Source organism: Oryzias latipes, chromosome 15 (assembly GCF_002234675.1).
Source record: "Oryzias latipes chromosome 15, ASM223467v1".
NCBI classification, from domain to species: domain Eukaryota; kingdom Metazoa; phylum Chordata; class Actinopteri; order Beloniformes; family Adrianichthyidae; genus Oryzias; species Oryzias latipes.
Genome location: NC_019873.2, coordinates 13126445 through 13153329, shown reverse-complemented (window position 1 = coordinate 13153329; position 26885 = coordinate 13126445). Strand labels below are relative to the sequence as shown.

Sequence of the window (26885 nt, the reverse complement as noted above, 5' to 3'; positions counted from 1 at the left end):
GATGCAAGCATGAGCAGATATGGGTTTAGAACATTAAAGGGATCAACAGGAATGTTTGTTATCCACATCACAACTATTAGCTTGAATTTTAGAACATTCTTTATTACATTTTGTTTATTTCCTCTTGCACTTCTAATAATAGATTTTTTTATGGCACAATCTTTGTTTTCTTGGTGTTGCAAACTAATTTCCTTTAGTGTTGCTTAATAGAAACCCTTTACTTTCAGCTCAACAACAAACAATTACTCAAATATTAAAGCTAAAAATGTAACTTGTCACATTTTTGCAATTCTTTCCTAAAAAAATTCAAATCTCACCAAAGTGAAAATAATGCCATTTGCTTCTGATATAACAGGCTTGTGAAACCCCCATGTTGGCTTTGACCATCAGTGGCTGACAGGCGTAGAAGATCGCTGCCTGAATAAAAGAGCAAAAAAAATTAAAAAAAAACAAATGTTCACGGCGCCGATCATTGATTGAGACAAGTAACACCCTTGCACGAACTGCCTATGGAGTCAGGCCTGTCTGAGGTGAAAGCTTCAGACCGATAATTAATTTTAGATCCATTTCCTCATGGTGCCAGTGACCACTGACAGCCTCCTTCTGCCTGCTCGGGGGCACTTTGACTTCTGAGAAAAAGCACAGCCTGATTCCCTCCCACACCACACTTATCCCACCTCGATCCTTTCTTCCGCGCGCCTGCACATGTCAACTTCATCAAACACGTATGTGACTGTCGAGGCCCGTCGGAGAATCCCCCTTTTTTCCACTTTTTGATCATGGATGAATGCTTTTTTGTTCCTTAATATCTTCTGCTGCTTTTTTTGCTCTTCTTTACATTCCATCAGTGTTTAAACCAGACCTGGTAGAGGAAATCAATCTCAAACTATCTGAAACTAATCTAAAACTGCTGGGGGGGGTTACTGCTCTGTTCTATTATAAGGTGGCTATAAACCCTATATTAGTTTATTGTAATTTGTTTTTTAAACTAAATAAAATATGAATATTTAGTTCTCTAAAGTGTGATTTCTTTAAATGGTTTTAGGTATTAATTTAGTTTTGTTTTTTTTTGTAACCAAAAAATACTGGTACCTCATGATTTACTCTCCTTCCTCCTCAACTGGATCTCTCTTTTTCCTTTCTTTTTGCTCAGCAGTTCATTTTTGAAGGGATCTGACACACAAAAGATGCAGATGAGAGCAGAGTTTTTCCATCCCTCAATCTGACTTTCCGTTTCATCTTGTGCCATGATGAGGAGTGGGGGGACTGAGAGGGTCTCTCACAACAAAATGCACTTATTCTCAAAACTAAATCATTGAGTTACTGTTGCTATTTCACGTAAAAGAAAAGTCACCTTTTTTTCTCAGAACCGACTAGAACATAAACGCGTTTTCTCCACATGCAAAGCTTGTTAAATGGATTTTATTCACGTGGTCTATAGCTGTGATGCAGCTACATTGCAGGGCCACCAGTTTAGGCTTAAGAAGAACAATCTTGCACCCTGCTGGTAGTATTGAGGTAGTAATATTACATCTAACTGCAAATATTCTTCTTCTCTTTGAAAATATTTTTTTTACTGAAATCGTTCCTTCCTAATGAATAATTTAATAAATTTAGGGTACTTAAATGTATACATTTTTGTATCTAATTGTATGAATCCTAAATTTGTGTCAGTACATTTATGGTAATTACACCAAGTCTACACAGACTTCAGAATTTACTCTCAACAAGATTGCCTTTGTTTTATTGACTCCCAGCAGTGTACTGTAACAGTGTTATTGTAGCCACCCTTAATAGAGTTTTTCTCGTATCATATTATAACAATAACTTGACCGAAGCACATTATTGATTGTTTATGTATGCTCTGTTGTGCCAACTTTAAAAAAAAACATTTTATAAAACAATTTCTTCTTTGTTTCAAGAGCTTCAACTTCATTTTACAATTTTTTTAACAGGGTAGTTTTTCAAAAAATCTTTTGACTCAAACCAGAGACCAGCACTGAGACTTTTCCTCCTTAAAATCTCTTTAGGGTATTTTTCCAGCCTTGGAAAGAACAGCATTTTATAAAGATAGTCGGAGAATGTCTGTGGACGCTTGAAGCATTTTTCAGGCTTGCACAAATTCATTTCTGATAAAAGTCATTGTTCTGACACTGATTTCCACTGGCGGTCTCTACATGAGCCTCTCACACTCAAAGCAGAAAAGATTACGGGACACTCCAATCAACTTCCAATAGCGGCCTCTAAAAAACTTCTTTAAAAGCATATGCACAGAACAAAATGTTTATTTTAAAAAGTTTCTTACTGTTTGTCACAGTTAATCAATTTAAAAAGGAGTTGGACCTCATAGTGTGTTTTATTCTTTTATCCACAGATTGCTTTCAAATCTATACTTTAGTTCATTCTGCTGGACGCCTCTGTAACTCACTATTATTATTAGTGTTGAGAGGACATCATTGCAAGCTACACCTATCAGAACCACCATCAGCTTTCTTATTGAGACAGAGACCTGTTGTTCTCCTGCTGCTTCTGAAGCCCTCTTATCTTTTGATCAAATCTTTTGAAGACATCTCTTACATCTCCTTATGTTTGTGCGGTGAGGATCGGTAATGCAAACTAACGTAGCAAACAAACAAGTCTCTGATTTAACAGTCAAAAGTTACATCCATACATCGATTTTTCTAGACTCAGTTAATCCCTTTTGAGGTCACGGGGTCAGTCAAAGGTGGAATTTTAAGATTCTTACGTGAATTGATATTAGTCATAGACTTAGTCCAGTGAAAATCGTGTTTTATGTATTTTTAACATGTTCTTGTAGCAAGAAAATTAGGCTTAACATTGCATTTCTGAGCATTTCTTTAATCAAATCGTTGTGAATTTTCTTTTGTTTAATTTTGTTTATTTACTGCCGCAACAGTCGACTGCCTACTTTAGCTCTGATTTTGCTTTGTTGTTTTTGTTTTGTTCTCCTCTTATTATCAGATCATTTTGACATATGCCTTTTTTTTTTTACACCTAATAAACAGAGTAGTACATGCGCTACTTATTGTAGACTGTTTTCCACCACTTCTGGGTCTGAAACTATCCACTGGTGCGTCGTTTACACGATCAGCTGTTGACGCCTGGCACTGGCCCCAGATCGCTGTATTATGATCTATTTTATTCAATTTTCCACTGAGCTATGGCTATCAAGATATTTTCCCCGTTATGGGATCCATAACAATTCTAAAAAGTTCTATTTTATTTTAGTTTACTAAATAAACGTCAATACAGATGCGTAAATTTGAGCAATCGATGTACAGTATATGCCTGTGACCCTGTGACGTATTTTTAACTGGGAACATTTCGTATTCAAACAAGAAAGAATCGTATTCAAACAGACAACGTAAAACTGAATGTTGTATTCATATATTTTTGCAAAGTTGTAAAAAAAGTATTAATTTGTGGACAACTTTGTCTTTATGAATATGTTTCTTATTGACAGATTATTTCAGTTATTCACACCTTGGACTATAGGGTAATTGTTGATGCTCTAAACGCAATTTTGTTGTTCATTAATGGCAATGACAAATAAAATAAATAAATAAATAAATTGTGCACAACTTTGTCTTTATGAATGCATTTCTTATTGGCAGCTATGTTAAAGCCTAAACTCCTGCAGATACTATGTCCTAGAAAACGACAGAGGTTTTTTTGATTTTGCCTAAAAATAGCATAATTATGATTTAAAGACCACTGGGAATGCTTTTTTAAGATGATCGGAGTGAGACTTTAAAAAAAATATTAACCAGGAAGCAAAATGTTTGAAAAACCTGATATGTGCTCTATTGAGTATGAAGTCTTCATTTGTCTGTGATCCATCTTCAGCATGAATCCTGAAGGAAAAAAAAAAGATTTGTCATATATTCAAGGGGAAAGAAGGGGAATCGGGAAACATGGAACATTTAAAATATTAGGATGTTAAGACAGAATATTGTAGCTTCTTTCGTGTAATGAAAAAAAAAAATGCACCTCCACTCTGCCACCAAGCAGGTCAGATTAAGAAATAAATCTATTAAAGGAAGGTTAATGAATTGATGTGTGTATGTCTGCCTTTTTTTAAACAGTGATTTTCCACACCAGCAGGCAGCAGCCTCTAAAATGATCTTCCCGACATGTCAGCAAATACATAATCTTCAGACAGGGAAGCAGTCTGCATGACATGTAAATAAACCACACTTGAGCAGATTTTCTGATGAATAGCCAAAGCAGAATAATGATTTAAAGCTGGACAGTCTAATATAGAAGGTGACACATCCATCCAGGCACAAAGTCTCTTCAATTTGCAGAGCAGAGGGTTTGTTTTTTTCATTCTATGCAGTCAGAAATGTTTTGCTTTCATTTTTAAGCTTTTAAAAATTAATTGAAAAGAATGCAAATGTTTATAGTCTAGTTCTATTATCACTAAAATTCTCACATGGGCAAATCTATTCCAGGATATTTTTTATAACTTTCAATACATTCTTTAAAGAATTGCTCCCAAATGTCAGGCCTTTGATGTACCTCAAATGAATCACCTGAACTGATGACTTGGGTGGACAGTCAGACATGTTTGGTGCCTAACTTAGATGCAGCAAATTCCTTCTTTTCCTCTGTTACCTTGACCTAGCCCATATTCTTCCACTCCATCAGCTGGAGTGACAAATCTGTTAGACAGCCGGAGCCTCAGGTCAGGAGATGGAGGTCTCCCAGTGTGCATTGCGGCAATGCTCTCCAGAACTCTGACTGTTTAATTAGTACCATGACCTTTGCAGAGCCAAAGCAGCTAAGCTATTTACAGGTATTCAGGTAGGGTCAACTAAACGGATCGTAAGCTTCAAGCTTTTGATTAATCACAACCAAAGAGGAATGAGTGAAAGCTTTCAAGTTTGAGAGCTGTTTATGGGTAAAGAAAAAGAAAAGAAAAAAGCATCAGTGTTATTAAATCAGAGCAAAACCTGTTGTGTGAGTTTATTCTGTACAAATAACAGCATAACACGTCTTCTCATTAAATAAACATTGTTTTCTATTGGTTAATTGAGGTAAAATAAATACCTAGCTTGCAGCCATATTTACTATGTCAATGGATCCAGCTGTGTTGGACTTTAAAGAACATTTGTTTTCTGTACCATTAATAATAGATGAAATACACCATGCTAAAGTTACAGATATTCTCTCTATGATTAAAAATGAGAGGATATTTTTGTTATTTCTTTGAAAATTTGAGGTTTTGTCATGCAATTTTTTGCAGACTTTGTTCCACGTCATGGTTAATATCCAGAGAAAATTGGGAAAAAATAAAAAAGACAAAGTACTGTTAAGGAGTGGATCACAAGTTAAAAACATCCACCAAATGCAATGCCTCTGCAGAAAAAAAGGTTCACTATTACTTTTGGGTTCTTTTGCTTTGTTCATAATGTGGATTTTCTGTTTGGTAAGGTGCTCAGTATTAGCTGTTTCTTTAATTAACATTGTCTAAATAAAGACCATGTCTACTTTCCTTATTACCTGACTAAGAACATTTTTGTTTTCAGTTTCAAGAAACGCCTGAAGGTTGTATAAACTCAAGGGATGAAGACAAACAAGTAAACATTAGTCAAATTGACTTCCACGTCTGAGTCATCTTTACTCCTTCAATCCCAAGGACTCTGTTTTGCTATCTGTCATTTCATGTCATCTCAATAGCATCTACTCGCCTTTGTCACAGAGATAAATCTGCTCCACCTGCATGTGTTACTTTAACGGCTGACAGTGAGGAAGCAGAATTGAAGGAAGCTTTGTGTCTAAACTGCAGGATGGCCGATGCATCCTTTTATTTATTTTTTTTATAAAGATTTATTGATCATTTGACTCTCAAAATGATTGAAATTAAGTTCAAATTGTTTGTATGTACATGAAGAATTTCCAATTAGCCTTAAATTTCACTGTGAAACATGTTATATGAGGGTGGGAGAGGGGCAGAAGTCTTTGGTAGGGAGGCAAATTGGAACAGTAGAGTAAACAGCCACTACAAATGAAAGGATCAAAAATGTAGTTTATAGTTGAATTATTGTTATTTTTAATAGTATTTCAACAGCAGTTTTTTTGGCTGAGGTGCTATGAATAATTGTAATGATTTTATTTTTCTTCGTCTACAATGATACTAATATTGACTCCAAAAATAGGGAGTCAAGTGGGGGGGGGGGTAAAGCTTTCTGCTGAGGGGACAGTTACCCCCCCCCCCTTGCCCCCCTAGCTATGCCCCTGCTGTGAAGCAAAAATGATTTCTCTACCCTTAACCACTTAACTCTAAACTAGAAAAATATCAAATGTTTCACTTTATGTTCCATTTTTTCATCCTCAACTGAAACGGTGAGATGAGGGCTCCTTGATGCTGTCAATGATGCCATAAAAGCTGTTTTTGATAACAGAATCAGGAGTATGATTGTGTTACTGTTCATTTTATATGCATTTATCTATAAACACCATCTGTCACCAAAAGATTGGAGGACTTTAGTGTAGCTTTCAGCTTCTGTCTTGTAATAATATAACAGTTTAGTGGTTGGCCTGCAGTCTTCATCGTTTTCATGATGTGTACCATCAGCTGTTCGGAATGGGCGTTGCCCAGGACAAAGCATTAGGGTTTCTCTGAGCCCACCCAGATGATGGTAGCGTCATGACAGGACCTATCAGAGGAAGGCGGCAGGCCAGCAGTAGTGGTATGTCAAGGTAAACAACCTCTGTAACTTTTATTGAGTGAAAACTATACAGTAGCTATATACTATGTGAAAGTTTTGACAAGTATCCATAACATCTTTCGGAAAGGATAAGGAAGATAATGAAAAGGATTAAAAAGACAGAAGCAGACAGGAATTGTATATTTTAAAAGACATATTCTCGACAAAGCTCCTGTTTTTTAATAATGGATAATTGCACTTTTAAAAGAAATAGGAAATGGGGAAAAAAAGGTGTCACCAAAAGAACACAAATTCTGGCAATAGAATAAAGCACAAACCTCAGTGGTCATCCCAACACTCCGAAGGCTACAGAAACCATACAGTTCACCCATGAGGAAGAAACAGGAAACACAAAAACCTCTCTGACATGAAGATCCAAAACATAAAGGACAGCAGCATAAAAATAACTGTATATAAATCACCTCCCTCCCATACACACACACACACACACACAGACCAGTACCTGCTCTGCTCATCACAAAAACACAACTGTCAGTTGTCAGGACACAGTAGGAACAGATCATCATCATAGATGAGGGAGACAGATGAGAGGAGGAAAGACGTATTCAACACACATTAAAATGCTGTCAGTATCCAAGATGAGACAAAAAATGGAAATGACAGGTAAACAATATAAATAAACTATAATCATTCCATACATTCAGGGAAACAACAGACCCACAAAGAAACAAAACATAAACACAGCAATCAAAACTCATTTAGAAATCAGACAAGTACTAGTTCACCCAAAAGACAAAGCGGACCAAGAAAAGAAATGTAACTACGGTGTACAAATGCGTACATAGAGCTACAAAAAGGGAGCATGGAAACAAATGGGAGAAAAAAAGACCAGACAAAGCAAGACAAAGCAGAGCAACAAAACGTCAAGTCAGCAACTTCAGATTGCTGCCAGACAGTCATATGATGGACTGGGACAACACCAAAGTAAAAGGAGGAAAAACAAACTTTATGTTAAAGAAGCAGTGGAAATCAAATTACCCAGAAATATCATCACAGACACCAGAGACACACCATAACTCATCTGAGATGCTGTTTTCTTGCAGCTTTGGTTGGGCTCGGGGGTGCTGAAAACTCAGGTGGGCATGTTTTTGTCCCACAGATCACACCCATCACAAACAGCGGATTAATATGTCACTTAGGTTTGAGTAATAAGAGTTCATTCAATATTATGCAAGGATAATTCTGTATTCTGCCAGAGCTCACACTAAGCTAAGACAATCAAAATTTAATTCATTTGTTAAGATCAATTGTTTTTTGTTTGTTGGTTTTTGTTGAGCTTTCATTTGTCCTTTGGATGTAAAGAAGATCTGAGGAGTCATACATGTTGTCTACCTTTACATCGGTTGGTCCAATTTCAAACATGCCAGAATTTATGTTGCAATGGCAAATTTGAGATCAAAGGACATGATTTCAATCAAATAAAAGGAAACTTGCATCAGTGGATTTTTTTAAAGACAGTTTAGAAGATTTGAGCTAAAAACAATTTGTCTGCTTTAGCGTTACTCCTTTACTAAGCCTCATAAGTTTTAGTTGTTTCAGTAAACCAAGGTCAAGCATATGAGCTGCAGTCGTTGTAAGATCAATTAGTCTCACTCGCTCTGTTGTCTGACACAAAAGTGCACAACTTTAAATGTGGATCCCGGCGAAAAACCTTCACTACCACCACCTCCCCAACGGCTTTGCACTGAAACTGGCTGAGCTGCTTCAGTTGCATAACCTCACCACTCTCTTCTATTCACTCTTAAATAATTTCCAGCTGGGCTCTTCTCTGACTGCACTTATACTGCAGGAAGTCACAGAGTGTTCTTCAAGACTCCTTGATAAACGCGTTTAAAAATATAAAAAAATAATTTTGTGAAGCGAGCCAGTACAACTAGATGTATCTCTCCTGAGCTTGAGTCCATGTTTTCAATTATTTGGTCAGTTGCTAAATAAGTCCTTTTTTTTTAGATGACAGTTTTCCATTTTTTTTCTTTCAGATGACAAAGACAGATGACAGACAAAAGATCTAATGAGACTGAAGTTAAAGTAGCTTGTGACCCAACAGCAGCAGTTGAGGACGCTAACAAAAACAAGGGCAGGCATCAAAAAAATGATGCACTTTGTGGCTGATTTATTAATTTTTTCATTTTTTTTACTTGACGCTTTAACACCAGAGATGCTACCAGCGACAGCAAAATAACACACGCTCTTTGAACTATAGTGACTCTTGTGACCACTCGTGCAATTTATGTAATTCCAGTGGATGCTGATGTGGAGAAAAGTGGCTTTGCACTTGGTGTTGCAGCAGAATCAGTTGAGTCTACGTTGATTGCATAAGCACCTCACTACTATTAAGTGTTGAATATCAGCACAAAGATGCTTTTGTTCTCGTCAAAATTCGCCTGAATTACATTAATTCCGTAAATGGTTGAAGACCTACGGAAGTTAAAAGAATGTCAAAACTGGAGCAAAATCTCTGGTTTTAAAAGGTTAAAAACACAGATCATCCACCTGCACTGAGTTTCAAATGAATTATTTCCCTGAGCTGTTTAAGTTAAGCTGTTGGTAGCGGTTTTTCAAAGCACTAGGTGGGGACTTAGAGGATTGCACAGCTGACTGATTAAAACACCCACCTGTCTTTACTGATAACCTGGATTCTCTACTTCCAAATAAGGGGGACGGATACAACAGCTGTGCCCCCAGCAAAATCAGTACCCCATTATACGTGCAGGGGAGGAAGCAGCACCATCACTTAATGAGAGGGTTTAGAAAGGCTGGAGCTAGAGTTTCTACGCGACTCAGGTTGAATCAATCCAGGGTTGTTTTTTTCTCTCAATCTTAGGGTAAGGGTTTTGCAGAGACGCTGCCATGAACATTGCATGTCTCCTAGAAATATGTTGTTCACATATGCAAGCTTGCTGAGACAGTATTATGACCACTACTGCTGACTTCTTCCTGACATGGACAGGGAGCGACAGGACCTGTTCACAGTGAAGTCTTGTCACAACTCATCTTTTCCTCTTTGTGTAATTTTAGAGTGCACGAACTTTGTAAAGGACAGTGAGACAGAGGATGGGAGAAAAGTTGTCAGTATTTTAGTTTGGACTCTTTCTTTTGTCAGTTTGAACTGTTTTTAGTTCGTTATCATTGTATTGATCATATACAGTACAGACCAAAGGTTTGGACACACCTTCTCATTCAAAGAGTTTTCTTTATTTTCTTTATTTTTGAAAATTGTAGATTCACAATGAAAGCATCAAAACTGTGAATTAACAAATGTATACATAACAAAAAGTGGGAAACAACGGAAAATATGTCATATTGTAGGTTCTTCATAGTAGCCACCTTTTGCTTTGATTACTGCTTTGCACACTCTTGGCATTCTCTTGATGAGCTTCAAAAGATAGTCACCTGAAATGTTTTTCACTTCACAGGTGTGCCCTGTCAGGTTCAATAAGTGAGATTTCTTGCCTTATAAATGGGGTTGGGACCATCAGTTGTGTTGTGCAGAAGTCAGGTGGATACACAGCTGATAGTCCTACTGAATAGACTGTTAGAATTTGTATTATGGCAAGAAAATAACAGCTAAGTACAGAAAAACAAGTGGCCATCGTTACTTAAAGAAATGAAGGTCAGTCAGTCAGAAAAATTGGGAAAACCATCAAGCGCTACAAAGAAACTGGCTCACATGCAGACCGCCACAGGAAAGGAAGACCAAGAGTCACCTCTGCTGCAGAGGATGAGTTAATTTGAGTCACCAGCCTCAGATATGGCAGGTTAACAGCAGCTCAGATTAGAGAGCAGGTCATGGCACACAGAGTTCTAGCAGCAGACACATCTCTACAACAACTGTTAAAAGGAGACTATGTAAATCAGGCCTTCATGGTAGAATATCTGCTAGGAAACCACTGCTAAAGAAAGAAAGGCAACAAGCAGAAAAGACTTGTTTGGGCTAAAGAACACAAAGAATGGACATTAGACCAGTGGAAATCTATGCTTTGGTCTGATGAGTCCAAATTGGAGATTTTTGGTCGCAACCACCGTGTCTTTGTGCGACACAGAAAAGGTGAACGGATGGACTCTACATGCCTGGTTCCCACCGTGAAGCATGGAGGAGGAGGTGTGATGGTGTGGGGGTGCTTTGCTGGTGACACTGTTGGGAATTTATTCCAAATTGAAGGCATACAGAACCAGCATGGCTACCACAGCATCTTGCAGCAGCGTGCTTTTCCATCCAGTTTGCGTTTAGTTGGACCCTCATTTATTTTTCAACAGGACAATGACCCCAAACACACCTCCCGGCTGTGTTAGGGCTATTTGACCAAGGAGAGTGATGGGGTGCTGCACCAGATGACCTGGCCTCCACAGTCAGCAGACCTGAATGCAATCGAGATGGTTTGGGGTGAGCTAGACCACAGAGTGAAGGCAAAAGAGCCAACAAGTGCTAAGCATCTCTGGGAACTCCTTCAAGACTGTTGGAAGACCATTTCAGGTGACTACCTCTTGAAGCTCATCAAGAGAATGCCAAGAGTGTGCAAAGCAGTAATCAAAGCAAAACGGGGCTACTATGAAGAACCTACAATATGACTTTTTGTTTCACACTTTTTTGTTATGTATATAATTCCACATGTGTTAATTCAAAGTTTTGAAACCTTCAGTGTGAATCTACAATTTTCATAGTCATGAAAACAAAGAAAACTCTTTGAATGAGAAGGTGTGTAAAAACTTTGGGCTGTACTGCGTGCATCCTAACCTCTCTTTCACTAGAGGGAATCTTTATGGAATGTAGCATTTATATTATTACAAGAAATATTACAAGTATATCTATCTATCAATCAATCAATGGAAAAAAAACACAGAAGTGTTTCTTTACTGTGCAAATAAAAATGGGCCAAATGAAGTAACTCAAATCACTTTCAGAAAAGGAGCACTGTGAACTTAAAGCCTGTTTACTTAGAACTCAGAAAACTCAGAGAGCAATTTTCTGTTCTAACAAAGACTGGTAAAGAGTTTGGGTAAGACCAAACACTGCAAGGGGAAAAGGTTACCCTGAAACCTCTGGGAATGCCATTAAAATACCAAACTAATCAACCTAAATGGAGGCAGCTGCATGCAACTTCACAATGTGCCAGAGGTGCGGGGCCACTTCATTCAGAACCTGCTAAAAAAAGAACACAAAGAAAAGAAACAAAGAAAACCAACAGAATGAACAATGTTGAGGTTGTTTGTGATTGATGGGCCTTTGTGTGTCACTATTGTTAAATGTGCAAATTTAGCTGATAGGATTGAGGGTGAGCTTTGCAAGGCTGTTTTCCTCACTCGCGTATGATTGACAGGCAACCATACCTCTCACTGTCAGACAACTAAGAGAGAGCTTCTTTCACGGTCCAGAATTGGAAGTAGTGTGTTAAAGAAATGCCAGATCATTTCACTATATTTTGCAGTATTGCAGACATTTTCAGCAAGTCTTTAATTATAAGGCTCAGACTGTTTACCTGTGTAAGCAGATGAACATGCATTCCAAGTATGTAGGTGGAGCTAAGATGCCCACAGATTAAATGTTCCAAATGTGCATCTCTTTGAACACTCGTTAAATAATAAACGAATCGTGAGGTTTTGGGTGAACATGAGCAGTTGCTTTGTCGCATGCTGTGATGTGTTGCAGATCATTTTCATGCAGATAAAAAAAAGCTTAATCAGAAATTAATGTGGAATAAAAGATGTAATGTCTTGTCCTGCTGGCAAAGAAAAGAGCCTTGTTTTACATTTTTAAAGCACCCCTGTCTGCATTTTTTTTTGCAATCTTGCTGCAGATTGATGCATACAAAATAGAATTAATAAGTCGGACATTGCTCGTAAAGAACATTAATCAAAATTTATAATTTAATGTTTAATCAAATTCATGTATCTGCTCTCTGTGGAGCAACAACTTTAAAAAAAAAGTCACATGATCAAATGCTTTGGATATAATCAAGGACTATGTGTTCCAGTTTTTTTGACTAGGCTTTACTTTCTACACAATTTCTGTTCTAGTGTTGCCTTCCTGCCTAAAGATGCATCAGGTTTTAATGTTAAGTCAATATGCAGAGGTCCTGCGGCGCAATTTGAGCATTGGGTGTGGCGCAGAAGTCCAGCAGCAACACAGTTTGAGTGTTGCAGCGTGTCAAGAGGTCAAAAATTAGAAACTTTGCCAAAGAAGATGCATCACATCAACCAATCAGGGCCTCAGCTTTGGCCCGAGACATGTGGATGGCATGATCAGAGGGTGGAGTCCAAAACCAATATGGAGGAGAATCTGATTGTTCTTATCCTGAACTTGATATTCTTCTATGATATTCTTCTCATTTGTACTGAAACAATAACAAAAAAAGCTCCTAATTGTATTCGTCTTTCTCAGGCTATTGCAGGGCAGCACGTCAACAAACTAGGTCACAGAGAGACAGAAGTACTGCTTAAAGCGGACGTTATTTTTCGATCGTGCTACAGTAGATGGTCACTACTGGGAAATTCTCTGAATCATCTCATGAACCCAAACATGGAGGCGTGATCACAGACTCTTTTGTAGAGCTCTCTAAGAAAAATAAACCTGATCTCTCAACATAATCTTTTATGCGTTGTAAATCATGTATGCAGTCAATGCTTCACTGTAGTGATAAGGCTAAAAAATTATGGGTGGTAGAGCTCCTCCCACACGGTAAGTTTATGAACACGTTTTTGGTCAAACATCAAGCAGTGAATAAAAGAGAGGCGTCCCACACGAATTTGACATGTGAGTTGCATTTGGTGCGGAGCATGAGTCACAACTGCCCCTACGGGTGGCTAAGGGCTGTCTGGGGGCGAAAAATTTGTAAACCTGTACAGGGGCACTGCAATTTTAGGATTGCACACTGCTCAATGAGCTTGTGGGGCGAAAATGTTCATGCAGATTTTTTCTACCTCAGGCTGTGTGTGGGCAACAGGTTTTAGCAAACACTTTAACAACACATAAGAATAAGTATGGGTGAGTAGGTTAGATGCAGGTGTGTCATATGGATCTTTCATTTTTTTCAACCCTTCCAAACCATTCATGGAGCCTGTTAGTGTTCAAGTAACAAATGTATGTTCCGTTGTCACAGCCTGACTTTTGGAAATAAGGAAATTAGACAATCAGAGCGTAGTTAGTGGACATCCTATGGGTGTTCTATGGGCTCTTGTGTATTACCTAATTATCATTATTGTCAGTAAGGGGTCCGTGCACACGCCTTTCTAAGGACTAGTGTGCAACGTAAACGCACAGCAGCATCACCCATATCATAAGTGTGCTGCCTTCATTATCCTTAAAAATATTTCACAGTACACTTACCACACACACAATGGTACATTCCATTTCATGATATCCCTCAAGGTGGCCACATGAGCCACAAGGGAAGACACCTGCGCTTCCTGTAAGCTGTGGTCACGACAGGAGCGACCTCCATGGGCCTAGACAACCCAAAAACCTACAGCACCCGTACAGTTCAACCCTTTATAGGTGCATGTGAATACAGCTCAAAACTTTAGTTTGTAAACTACTAAAAAGAGGATTAAAAACATCTTGAAAAATGTTTTTCTATCACTTAAGAGCAGCCTGTATTGTAAGGTTTTTTGTGTTCTTTTTATCATTAAAGCCAAAACAAAATCATAATTTACCCATGTAGAGATTTAAATTATCTTCTTTTAGTACTAAATGAAGCTGAGTGCACAGAACCACACAATCATTAATCATATGGTTACAATAAGTGAGAGCTCAAGGCTGGATTTTTTTTGTAGTTATTTGTGCCAAGAAAAGCGACAGTGGCTCTGAAGTGCTGGTGATTTGTGAATCTGACTTTAAGAAGCGTATTTTACCACCAGCTTCTACGGTCAATAAGTGTGTTATCGTATTTCCTTTGATGTAAAGAGTTTGCTAAATGGAAACACAGCTGTGATTTAAACAGCTCGCTGTGACGGAGATGTGGGCTGCGTTAGCATAAATGCAAGGACTTGCACACAACTGTGAGAAACCATGAAGTGTTTTGTCTGAAGCGCAAGAAAATATCCCAAAGTCAACAAACAATACAGTTCTTCAAATAAGAATTTCAGGTTTTTTTTTCTAATGTAATGGTTATAGTCAACTTGTTTTGTTGGCTTAAACATTGACTGCAGCAGTTCCAATGTTTATACAGACTCTTGTCATACAATGCATGCTTTCACAGAAAAGGATCCACAGAGATACAGAAATAGAGGTGACCATTTGGCAAAACCAATTACTTTAATCATTGTTTATCACTGTTATGGTTTCAGTTTCTTTATTTTTGTGTTCTAGCTCTTTTTTTTCTGTCATTTTTTTGAGTTTCGTTTCCTGTTTTATTTTGAAAGTCTTCCTGTTATGTTGTTATCTCGAGTTTTACTTTGGTCCCCATCTGCCCTCATTGTTTCCACCTGTGTCTCGTCTGTTCTGTGTGTATTTAAGTCCTCACTTTCCCTTCCTCCTGTGCTGCTCCATAGGTTACTATTCCCTTAGTTCTTGTGTGATTGTAAGTTTTTGAGTTTCTAGTTTGCCTGCAAGCTGCAGTGGTATTTTGTTTAGTTTTGTTTGAGTATCAAAGATCCTGGAGCTTTCTGCCTCCTTCTCCTCTCTGCACCTGGGTGCTTCCCTCATTCCCCGTTCGTAACAATCACTAAAGGTCATTGTGATCTTTGGATATCATTAGGGATGGGACTAGAAGCCCCATGAAGCTTTCCTTGGGGTTCATGTAATTGTGCCGGAAAAATGAACCAACCATTCAGGGCTTTGAAACCACACAGAACAGCGGCATCTGGTGGTGGACTGGACGTGTATAATATGCTTCAACTAAGCTAATGTTGGTCTTGAACTCAGGTTCTCCAAATGCAGATACCATAACTGTTCCACCAAGCCATCTCTACTAACACAATGACTTCTTACCATCATATATTCGTACAAGTATTTTCCTTATAAGTAACGTGCATAGTGAATTGTCTTATTAGGAGAGACCAAGTTGAAACGATCCTGAGCCACAGTATGTTTTGTTTACCAGGAACCATGGTAAAGTGCAATGAACTGATGCTGATTCCAATACAGGGGAAACAATAGAACTTGTCGGGAAACGTTCGGGATTCATTTGTATTTACAGAGAATAGAGCACCCAACTGTTCAAACACAAGTGACATCTAAACGATGCATTTGTCGCTTCATACGTCATCAACCACGTGATCTGCGCTAGTTGACACACGCCCCGAAACATTGTGCCGAACCACTCTGCTTCATGAAGCTGAAACAAGCGCAGGAGCGTCTGTGTCAAACAGGCCATCCCTTGATATAATATTTGCTACAGCCTTCTCATCGGTAAAGATGCTAACCCATTTTCAAGATTTTAGTTTAAATCAAAAAGATAATGTACCTTTATCTTGCTAATTTTAAATGTAAATCATTTTTCACAACAAGACTATAGATATGCAGTGGAACGCGTTGTCATGGTAATAGCTAAAGAGTCTGCACTGACAATGCTCTGCCACAAGAAAGGAAAGTGGTATATACTCTAAACATCATAATAAGTTAAATAAAGGATCAATTTGGAGGGAAAAATCACCTCTTACCACTTGGTTTCATCCAGATGATGAAGCAAAAGTTTGTTTCAAAGAAACAAAAGTCCAAATAGTTCATTTCCTTCGCTGTCACCTCCTTGTGTCTCATTTCCTCCTTATTCTAATCTCTTCTCTTCACTCCTTCTCTTCTGTTTCATTCCATTCATCAAACCAGTTAAAGGAAACTATAAAACCACTTTTTTATCTCTTGCTGTTGTGATAAACTGTGGAATAAGGTAGCATGGTATTAATAAGAAGTTTAGGGTCAATATTTTTGGATTGCTCAGAAAAGGGTTCCTGTTGTTTTTTTGATGTGTTAAATAAGAACACTCTGAACCTGATATTTTGCTGTTTGTTTGTTTTGTTTGGTCTTTTCCTTAATTGGTCGTGATTGGAAAATGAATTCCCTTTGGTGGTGTAAAAGTAAAGGTCAGAAGTCTGTTGTAATAAAAAAAAACTCCATAAAGCCACTTTTTAAATTGTATTTTGATATTTTACTGCACCACAATGTCACAAATTTAAGTGAAACTATCTCAAATTGAGGCTTTTCACAGCAATTATGAGGTCAGATTAATAGGATGTATTAATTACAGGTCATTATTAATGAATTGCTCAAAGTAATTAATCGCATAACAGCATTATTTAAAATGGGCATAAGAAAGTCTGGATTATTGCTAATAAATAGGCCTACACTCAAATTCCATAGTAAACCTAGACCTCCATTGCAATAGTGTGAATAAAAGATCCAAGTATGATACAAACAAAAGCAGGAAGCATTGGTATGCTGAGCAGCAGTACCTTAAATATTCACATTAGCAGGCAGCTCATGATAATCTCCAGTGTCATGAACGGAGCCTGCAAAGATGCAAAGCTGGAGTTATAAACCTGGAGAGAAATGTATTTCTCCACTCCAGAGCCCAACAGAGAGGAGGCTAAATGAGGCCCAGTACTTAACACATTTCATTTGGCAAAGCCTGCAAGACTTTTCCAAATATATATATATATATATATATATATATATATATATATATATATATATATATATATATATATATATATATATATATATATATATATTTTAAATTGAACACAGAGAAGTGAGTAGACTTTTCTGGCCTAGCAGAGCTGGCTCCCACAAAGACGGATTAAAAGCAATAGTCTATCTGCTCCATGCAGGTGTGGGTAATAGGAGTCTCTGGAGGGACTGTGTGTGCGTGACAACAGGTGGGATCAGGTTCCCAGGATTAGGTGTTGTTGACTGTAGAGTTATCTTGACATGCTGCCATTTTGCTTTTTTTTTTTTTGTTTTGTTCTGCTATGCAGTAAGTGCACAAAGGCCTGTTTTCACAGAGTGGTCTGTGCAGAGCTCACTAGGCAAACCATCTGCAATGCAGTGAATGCTCAGCCGGCTCTGTGCAGCATCACATTTCATCGTCTGGTCTTCAGGTTTTTGCCTCCATGTTGTTGTTACTAAAGTATTTGACGTCTTTTTTTTTTTTTTTGGAGGGGGGGGTGTTTTGCGAGTACATTATACTCAAGTTATGTGAAAGAATTATTATTTTTTTAATCATTGTTTAAATGTGTTTTTTAAATGTTAACCTAATCTATAGTTTACAGATGACCTTTTTACCTTTTAAGCAACAGTTCTTCTGTGTCTTATTGCCCACTTCTTACCCTAAACTGGGATGAAAGGGGTTTTAGGGCACACTGTCCTTAGCAGATAAGGAAGGGGGCTGTTTGAACTGAAAACTTGCCCAAAAGGTTCATTATACGATGCCCCTAATGAACTTTTCAACTTCGTTTCTCTGCTTATAAGTTGTGACCTCCTACTTGTATTCTCAATGAAAGGAGCACAGAGAGCAGCATTCCTTTGAGCGAGAAAAGGGGGACACTTGTTTTTCTCCCTACAAGAAAGTTTGCCTGTTGGTGTGGTCTCTTACTGTGTTTTTCTTTTTTGTCTAGATTAATTTATATGGCAAAGACAGCGGCTCCTCTCTATATCGCGGGGAACTTTTCAGTCCCACTCTTTGAGATTTGCTTCAGTGCAATTTTGCGTATTTTCTTTTTTTTATTACAGTGCATTGTGTACTGCATCCTGGTTGGCTGTAGACCTATGTCAACCAAAATCCTCTGCACCGTGTACAGAATGCGTTCAGCCAAAGCCACATAAATCTCTGATCGCGAGCAGGTCTCTCTTTTAAATTCTATAATAGTGGACTGATTTGAATATTGAGAGTTAAAACAAGAGAAAAGTGTGAAAACGTTCATGCCTGTTAGAGAAAAGTTCATAAAGTGTGTATTGAGGGATTTTACAGTCATAAAACATCTATCATTAGTTTAAAAAAAACAAACAAAGACGAAGTCAGTTGTCATGCATCTATGCTGCATTCAAACCCAATGGCTAAGTGGCAACAATAGCTTTAAGCTTCTTCGTCCAGCCAGCTTCTTCTTCTATTTTTGGAGCATTGTTTCAAAAATATGCTGCGCCACATTCAGCTTCATTTTTGACCTTCAGAATGCTCTGGGTGACCTCAGAGATTAATGGCATGCTGAATCCCTGCTCTACTAAGAGGTTGCTTTCAGTGGGACCGCACAAACCACATCGCTCACAAACACGCCACACTACGTGTAAAACTATCAAGTGAGCAAAACGTTGCAGCCCTACAGCGCACACATGCCAGAACTTTCTCTCTGAACCCACAAACCACCTCAGCAGACCTTTTTTCCCCCCACATCTTATAGGCTCTTTCTGGCCGGTCCCCCGAGAAATGCAGAAACAGTCTAGAAACCTTTTCTGTGAGCACAAACAGACTGCAGGCTTAGTTGTTGCCAATCTGGATGAAAGGACTCCCTAACAAGCAGAGCTGTTTCCTCTCTCCTCCTCCATGTGAGCGCATTAATCACCTAGAAGAGAAAGAACAGACCAAGAAAAGAAGAAACGTTTACAAGGAGGGATACTGAACAGTTCGATAATCATTTAACTTTTTTCTCTGAATGCAGGCTACATCTCTGTAACACTTTGACTTTCTTCCGTTTCATAAAAAAAATGTTTAACCAAACTCTCAATAAAATAAGATTTGATTTGTGCTTCGACACTTACTTCTGAGCTGGCCTATTTGAGGTTATTAATTCAGGAAAGATTGGAATGCTGGCAGAGAAGCGATAAGTGTTTGGATTTGTCTGGTCTGCAAAATCCTCATTATTTAAAAATGACTGCATCAGTTTCTGCACAAAGCATCTTCAAACAGTCATTCATTGAAATTCTCTGTGAAGACCTTCCTGGGGGAATGGTTTTTCAATAGATTAATAGTGTTTGATTTGCAGTTCACTGCAGATTCATTTCACAAAGCTGAAACAAAGAGATGCGAAGGAGATACAGAAAATGGTTTATCCAACATTTGAAGAGAAAGAACACTAAACCCTCACACGTCCAAAGACTTATTTTTGTATTTGCAGATTTTTGGTAAATTTTATGTTTGTTTGTTTCTTTCGATCAATCACAATCCTACCTGCAATTTTTGCAAATAGGATGCAAACTTTTACCTCTTCTCTTTTATCAGCGTTCTATTCGGGAATACTGTATTTAAAGTCCCGCTTCAATCCTGTTTTGATCCATTGTAAAAGCGTTCAAAGTGATTTTTTTATTTTGATTATGCCGTTTTTGGCTAAAATCAAAACACCTGGGTTGAGGAGAGCTTCTTAGAAATTTACAGCTGAGTCAGTGTGGGGTAAGCCAGCCTCCACTTCCCGTTATCCAACCTTCTTTCTGGAAACTCGATTAAATTTACTACATAGCAATTATTACAATTAAGGAGTAATGACTTATCGGCATGCGATAAGGCTGGACTACTACCCACAATGCATTTTGTCCAAACCAAAGCAGGCACCAAACCTGTCTTAGTTTTAGATCAAACCTTTCCTATTCTAAGACAATTTCCCAAAAAGCTGTTGAATGTGCTGGTTGGATTTTGCAATCATAAACATCTTCATGGACATTAAAACCCAAATGAACCTTCAAGGAATTTATTAACAAACTTTCATTTTTATCATGAAATTTACTTCAAACAATTGTCAAAGAATTTTTTACCTAAAGAAAACTAGAAAAGTGGCTCAATTTAGATTACAATGTGACTTCATAAGCCTCATATGATACTTAATATGTATTCTAGTGGATATATATTAAGGATTCAGGGTTGTTTTGCAACATTGTGATAACATTGCCATGTTTCTGTGTGCCATACAAGATTCATAACTAAATCCACCCCCTGGATATATTTATCTACAATTAACCAGATTTTTTTTAAAGTGATTGTCTTTTTCTTATCAGTCCATCTCTATAAAACATGCTGAGTTTTTTATCTCTCAATTGCAGAACGTCATGGAATATTTTTCAGTCCTTTTGCTGGACAAGCAGCTGAAAGAAAAACAGGGCTCAGGAGGTGGAACTTTTTGAACTTTATTTGTGAGCACTGTGTCCAATTCCCAAGCAGCAATGAGTTGTGATGGTCGCTACAAGACGACAGGTTCTCCAACAGCTTCACCATGACCATAAAGGAAGCATTATCACTTCTTCTCCATCCATCTTTTGTTGCTGACTTTGCAGACTTCATACCAATGTAAAGCTGTGGTGTCTGGAATATGCAGTGTCTCATGAGTCTCCCCTTTGTTTGGTTTAATTGCAGGACATAAATCAACTCTGCTGCAGCCAGACCTTTTTATTCTCATTGAAAAACCTTGCGATTTTATTATTATTATTATTTTGCATCATGGAAAAAGAAAGCACAGAACACAAGAAAATTATCAAATTCATGAAAACTTCTCGAAAGCAAAAATGCAGCATTAATTATTTCCTGAAGAAAACTTTTAATCTCTTGCATTTTGTTTCCTCTCTTCTCTGCTCTGTTCCTCTGAAATGATTCAAATTGTAACTGAAGATGTTTTTTTCTTCTCTTTGGCCTCCAGCTTCTCCAACCGTCCCTCCCCTCCACTCGGAGCATTTCAAACCTTGCCATGACAAGGACTTGGCCTACTGCCTAAATGGAGGGGAATGCTTTGTCATCGAGACTCTCAGTGGCCCTCACAAGCACTGCAAGTAAGTGGCTATCTCATTTGATAAAATCTTCTCCTGAAAAGAGCTCACTTGTGTGTGCAAGTTTTTATGTTATATCAATATTGAGTCTGTGTTATTATGGTCATTAACAAATCCCTGAATCGGAAGTTGAGCTAATGCAGACTTGTCTGTAAAGACAAGGCGAATTTCTTTGGGCTCTTCCCCTGGTGGAGGGCCTGAGGGTTTGGATGTAGATCAGACAGTGACTGAAGGGTGGAGCAGAGGCCTGACAACATTCAGCCATAGAATTGAGTCTTGTAACTTTTAACTGGACATGTTTCATCACCTCTTTGGACGGTACAGAGAGGTACCACCTGGCTAAGCTAGGCTTTGGAGTCAACCTTCTCAAAAAGAGGTTGGACTTTGTGCTTTTTTGGAGATTGGAGTCAATGATGATATGTGAGAGCACTTGAGGCCTCCCAGCTTGGAGACTAGACATTGAAGTTTTCCTGTGTTGAGAAGGTAGCTTCATTAGGTACCCCTGTCCATTTGCTAGTTGAAGCAAAGAAGCATCAGAATGGTGATGAAAGGTGTTGAAGTGACTTTGAATGTGGCGTCGTTGTTGCTTGCAGACAGGCTGGTTTGAGTCTTTCAGAAACTACTGATCTACTGAATTTTCAAGCACAACCATCTCTAGAGTTTACAGAGAATGGTCTGAAAAAGAGAAAATATCCAGTGAACAGCAGTTGTGTGGATGAAAAAGTCTTGTTGATGTTGGAGGTCAGAGGAGAATGGCCAGATTGGATCCAGTTGATAGAAAGGCAACAGTAACTAAAAAAACAAACACTGGTTACAACCGAGGTCTGTAGAAAAACATTTCTGAACACACAACACATCCAACCTTGAGGCAGAAGACTGCACTGGGTGCCACTCCTTTCAGCCAAGAAAAGTGAACTGAGGCTACAATTCACACAGACTCACCAAAACTGGACAATAAATGATTGGAAAAACGTTGTCTGCTCTAATGACTCCATTTCTGCTACCACATTTAGACGGTAGGGTCAGGGTATAACCACAGTGTAACATCTTCTGATGGCAACTTCCAGCAGGATAAGGTACCATATCGTAAAGCTGGAATCATGTCAGACTGGTTTCTTGAACATGACAATGTGTTCACTGGACTTAAATGGCCTCCACAGTCAACAGATATTAAACCAATACCTCACCTTTGGGATGTGGTGGAACAGGAGATTGGCATCATGGATGTGCCACCAACAAATACGCAGCAACTTTGTGATGCTCTCATGTCAACATGGACCAAACTCTCTGGGGAATGTTTCCAGTACGTTGTTGAATCTATGCCACCAAGGATTAACGAAGTTCAAAAGCCAAAAGTGTTGTCAATAAACTCATGAGTATTACCCAGTAAAAATAGGTACCTTTTTAACCGTTTAGTACATTTTTTTAAAACCTCTAAAGTTGGACTTTAAATATTTTTTCATAGTTTTTCTATAATCAAGCAATCCTTTCCACAAACGTCTGAATTTTCCAATAAAATTAGCCACATGACACTTTAAATACTAACAAAACGGTTCATATTTTACCATGACTTGGTGGTTACTGGATTACAATCTAAACTAGTTGCCATAAAATAGAACTAACACCTTAAATGGAAGATATCATTGTCAGTTTCTTTTGATATCTGTTAACACTGATGTGAAAAAAGCATAAGGAGCTCTGAAAACCTGGTTTCAGAATACTGTAAAAAGGCAACAAAAAAGAAAACAAGTGGTTTCCTAAATGTTAAAACCCAAGTTCATGCAAACACGTGTAATCTAGCCAGAAAGTCGGTAAATCAAAAAATGTGTTTTGTGTCTTTTTTTGTCTGATTGGAATGTTTTGCTTTAATAAGACAAAAAGTCGCCAGGCAACACGGAATCACAGAAGAAGTCGCAAAAGAAGAGAAAGAGGAGACATACACATGAGGACTGCTGTTCACATCTGTTGCCATGGTAGCAGAGTCTGTGGACAAGCTTGGCCGCTGAAAAGCAGAGGTTCATGGCCTTGATCACACTCTCTTTGAATTTTAATGCAAGTGTCGAGAAACAGACAAAAAAGATACCAGATTGATCTCTGGTGCTTTACTGTCTGGCAATAAGCTTTTCTGATATGACGATGTGGACAGCAAAAGTGTGGAATTGCAAAAAATGATTCGTATTTTATAAGAAAAAATGGTTTAACACCTTCTTGTCTGACTTTCTTTCCAACAATATGAAAAATTTTCATTATATTTTTTTCCATTCAAGGTGATGATAAATTAAGAGAAGTCCTGGATTTAATCGTACGCTACAAATTAGCGACATACGGCATGAAAAACGGATCAATTTAAAATCTATATTATTAAATGAGGATTTTTTTTTTAATCCCAGACCACAATTTTTAAACAAATATTGTTCAAATTTGCATCCACAGGGATTGCTAAAAGGACATAAAACTATTCAGTTAACAACAATTTATCTTTATCAAATAAAAGGACAAATTTTCTCCCCAGGAACAAGATCAATGCATAATCTCATTTGACTCGTAATTAAAACAAATTGAGGAAAAATGAGGTTGTGAAATATGATCAATACGGATATTTAAAAGGAATAGTTTGAGACTTTTTCTGCTAGGATTTGTGACAGAAATATTCTTTGTATTTTATTTTTTTCCAAGGCACTTCTTGGCTTCTATTATAGTGATTTCTCCTAGGTGTAATGATTCATGCATGAAGTAGTATTCCTGAAAAATGTCAGTGCAGGTTGTCCTGCAGAGCCTGGTTTCACCCCATCGGTTTATGAAACCTGGCGGGTTGACTGCAGTGAGCAGGAACCTGTGAGTCACATGGATTCCTCGTCCTGGCTAACACAGTGTATTACACTACTCAGTGCTTTGGGCAGCACAGTCATGCGTTCTATAATTAGTGCTTAGTAAACCAGTAAATTAGTCAATGTGCTAAGATAACATTTTTAGATTCCTGGCAAAAAGCCAGGTTTTACCTTTTGTCTATTTTTGTTTTATACAATTAATGTTTTATTTTTGTGAAAGTTTTCCAAAGAGACTGAATTTTTTTGTAATTTTAAGGATTTTATTATCTGCTTTTAAACTCCTATCGTGCCTTTTTCTACTCAAAAGCTTCCCATTTACTTAGATTCAACACTTTTATTATAATAAAGGGTGTTTTATGATTATTGTACCTGAATGACCAAAAACTGTAATTTCAGCATTGTTTGTATTAAAGCGAACAAGAACTTATTTATATCTACATAGTTTTTAATTTGACTTTTTTTAAAGAACTGACTAGAAAAGGGAATTCACGGTCTGTTAGACACACTTCACTCAACACGTTATATGCCAGTAATATCGTCAGACCTCAGTATACACTTGCAACTTGTATAGTTATCATTTGATTTGATTTGAGATGGTTTATTTCAACCAATCAAATAAGAATAATACACAAAAACAATAAAATCATCAGTTGTACATTCATACAATGACGAATAAAACTTAGGATCTTTAGACATATTAAAAAATATTGCTTGAAAGAGAGTGGAAGGAAGCGAACTTATATAATCACACCCCAGTTCTACCGTAACCATTTTATAACATGATATATCATTATCCGGTTCATAACTTTATCAGACAGAATTAAGAATCCTGGAATATCAATAAAGCACATGACAAAGATGAATTACTTAAATTATTATGTAAAAAATAACTATGAATCATTAGTTTTCAAGCAACATATTTCATTAGGTATACAAAAGCAAAACGTATACCTTTTTCCATTGATAAGCATTTGTGGTCCTTAGCTGTGTGTTCACTAAATGACACTGAGATCTTAGAGAAGCAACTACCAGTCTATCAGTCTGAAAAGTATTGGAGGATGCAATTTTAGTGCAAGAAATATTACTAGAGGTGGAAAACACAGAGTATTTCCTTATGTTTAGAAAAGAAGCCTCTGGGTCATGGAAAAAATACCAATGAAGCCTTAGAGAGCCTAATAAATGTCAAACTGCACATTTGCAGAAAAAAAATAAAGATCAGACTCATGTCTGCACAGAAAATTATACTGTTGATCAAAACGGTAAACTGTTTTGGTTTTAGGTTCATGATGGCACACTTCTGAGTTGACCATGAACCTAAATATCGAAGTCAAATAAAAGGACACTTTTCTCTGATGCACACATCGGATAAAAATGTTGATCCAATATAAAATCCTTTGGAATCCTCAGTTTGAGTTAAACCTACACAAATTTTTGAATAAAACTTCTAGAATTCTTAAAGATATCTGTATACAACAAATCATGTCATTAAAACAGTTATTCTTTGCTGCTCAGTGGTTCAAGTGGTTTTTCACAAACTGTTTCTTCAATATCACCCAGTTTTGTTATGTTCAGTACAGATAGTTGTTCTTTTAAAGGAAAGTTGTGTCTAGTTCACACAAGGTCTGAAAGTTCCATGTATAGCGATTTTTTTCAATTATCTATACGAAAGCCCATTGAGATGACTGTTGTGAATTTGGGCTATACAAATAAAATTGAATTGAATTGAGTGTAGTTTTATTATTATTTTCTTTTCTATAAAAAGAACAAACTTTTGCTTTTACATTATTTCATAGAACTGCCTTTACATTGTGTAGATGCTGCAGGTGATCCAGTTTTAATCATGGGTTGCATTTCAGCCAGCAATTTAAACATTTTTGCAAATTTGTCGTACAAAGCTTTGCAGAGTGGAACTTATCAGGAGTTACTTGTATTGGGGTTTTAAAAAATCCCCAAAATAAACCATAATGAAAGACAATGATGTCTAAAGCTAAGGGAAGAATGGTTTAGAATGATGTTATCCATTTGTTTTTTGTACACAACAGTACATTGGACCTGCACACAGCCTGTTAGCAGAAAAATGCTCAAAACTGAAAATACTTTAAGGCCAATAACTTTTAAGGTTTAAAAGGTACCTAATGCAAGTTAAGGTGAAGGTTAGAAAACTTAAATCTTGAGTTTCATTGGGTAAAAAGACCCTGATTTTAAACTGAAGCAAAAAATGTTTTAGATTACTTAGATTTATTACAAATTAAATTGATTTTATGAGATCAGTGAGTGAAAGACACTGTCTAGTGTCTTTCAGATAATGATGTATGCTCAGATGTCGTGGCATGCTTTGAGGTGGGAGAAAAGGAAATGGATATTAGGCCTTATTGTATGTCAAAGCTAGAATACATTACTTTCTGCTACTGAATCATCTAAGATGCACAGATGAGCACTTAAAATGCAGTGGATTGCAAAAAATTGAAGTAGGGATGAATTATAAAAAGATGAGGCAAAAACAAACCAGAAAAGAGCGTTTTTTATTTAGAGGAATGGCGACGAAGAGGAGATGAGAGTGATGGTGTGGCTAGACACCAGTGTGACACTTTGGCCTGATTTAGACTGAACACAATTAAAATTTCATTT

The 26885-nt window shown here is 37.4% G+C and overlaps 1 protein-coding gene across 4 annotated transcripts in view; it reads left to right on the top strand.

Annotated features, from left to right (window-relative positions):
* Positions 1–26885, top strand: part of LOC105355769 (pro-neuregulin-3, membrane-bound isoform) — a 269668-nt gene that overhangs the window by 201551 nt on the left and 41232 nt on the right. For all 4 annotated transcript variants that reach the window (XM_020709401.2, XM_011484245.3, XM_023963089.1 and 1 more), the window contains exon 2: positions 21303–21432. In XM_020709401.2, the coding sequence (XP_020565060.1) occupies positions 21303–21432 (130 nt within the window). The remainder of the gene's footprint in view (positions 1–21302; positions 21433–26885) is intronic.